The sequence below is a fragment of the Trypanosoma rangeli genome (genome assembly GCF_003719475.1).
Source record: "Trypanosoma rangeli strain AM80 chromosome Unknown Tra_15.4_contig_00436, whole genome shotgun sequence".
In the NCBI taxonomy this organism is placed as follows: domain Eukaryota; phylum Euglenozoa; class Kinetoplastea; order Trypanosomatida; family Trypanosomatidae; genus Trypanosoma; species Trypanosoma rangeli.
In genome coordinates, this window is record NW_021706172.1 from 3,782 (window position 1) to 5,066 (window position 1,285).

The 1,285-nt window shown below is 56.4% G+C and overlaps 1 protein-coding gene across 1 annotated transcript in view; it reads right to left on the reverse strand.

Moving 5' to 3' along the window:
* Positions 1 to 1,179, reverse strand: part of TraAM80_08589 (receptor-type adenylate cyclase) — a gene marked incomplete at both ends in the record, with an annotated part of 1,347 nt that extends 168 nt beyond the window's left edge. The window contains one exon of the mRNA XM_029385332.1: positions 1 to 1,179. This exon is cut by the window's left edge and continues 168 nt beyond it. Coding sequence (XP_029234880.1) covers positions 1 to 1,179 — 1,179 coding nt within the window.
* Between the last annotated feature and the right edge of the window lie 106 nt (positions 1,180 to 1,285).

Below are 1,285 nucleotides of genomic sequence, written 5' to 3' on the forward strand. Positions count from 1 at the left end.
AAGCAACACCGGCGGCACACTTATCATTGAAGCGCGACAATCTGAAGCTTGAAACGTCATAAACCCCTCACTAGCTACCTGTGCACGGTAGTCCTCCACGTACTTCTTCATGTACACAGCGTTGCCGCCTTGGTTGCAGTTGCAGACGGCCCCTTGTGATTCCGCCATACTATTGCAATCCCCACCGTAGTCGCCGAACACAAGATCGTCGACTAAATACCGGCGTTGGTTGAAGATACACTTCATGAACCACCAGCGATCCCTCGCCCCTCTACAATTACGCAGCGCCTGTGCGAACACCTCGCCAGCAATCCACCCACCAACCATCAGCTCGCCGTCAGTATCATGCTTCAGGAAATAATCCTTGTCGGCATAGTCCGTCTGCCCACTGTTCGCCAGGTAGTCGCGCATCGCACGCTGAAAACTCCCGATTGCCTCGTAGTACGTGTCCTTCGCCAGCGGGTTCACCCCCGTCATGAACACCTGCTCGGGCACAAACTTGACACCATCATCCACGGCCGATTTCCACCTGTCCAAAACAACGTCCTGTAAAAAAAAAGGGGCCAACAGACGTGCGCCAGCGGTGCGGTCGTCCTTCAGCATCCTCGTAATGAACTCTTTGGTCTGTTTTGACCCCGAGCCAAACACAATCACGGCCTGCGGACGAGTGGCTGCAAACTGCTCCCACGCAGCATCGAACTCTTTAGGGTCTGCCTCACCAGTCGAGGGGGTCTTCACCGTGAAGACGCCGCAGAACTTGTAGCCCATCCCTGACATCACACGGCATGCATGCGCGTACTCCACCTCACCAAAGACGCCATCCTGCTGGTACATGAAGCCCAGCCGAAGCACCCGCAGCCGAGTCACGGCGAAGCGGATAAGTGCCATCAGCTCGTCCAAAGAGTTAGTACGCAGAAAGTACACGTTGGGGGTCCACTCAAGCACCGCACCCCACCCATTGAGGGGGGCAAAAGAGACAAGGCCAAGGCGCCGCAAGACTGGAAGCGCGTTCTTCAGCGACGCACCACCGACCTGGGCCAGAAGAGCAATGATACCGTTTTCCTTCTGTATCACTTCCTCCAGAACGGCAGGCGTACTCGGTGTCTTTCGCCTCCCTTTTGACAAGTTCAACAGGAACATCGCCCGCAGCCGTGGAGTTGTGTGCCCACAGCGAGGCATACACGCCGGCGTAAAAAGCGGTGGGCATGGACTGGGGTCTGGCAGTACGAATTCGCTTCAGCAGTAAAACCTTCACCGTGGTGCCAGCTTCTGCTGGTTGCGCGAC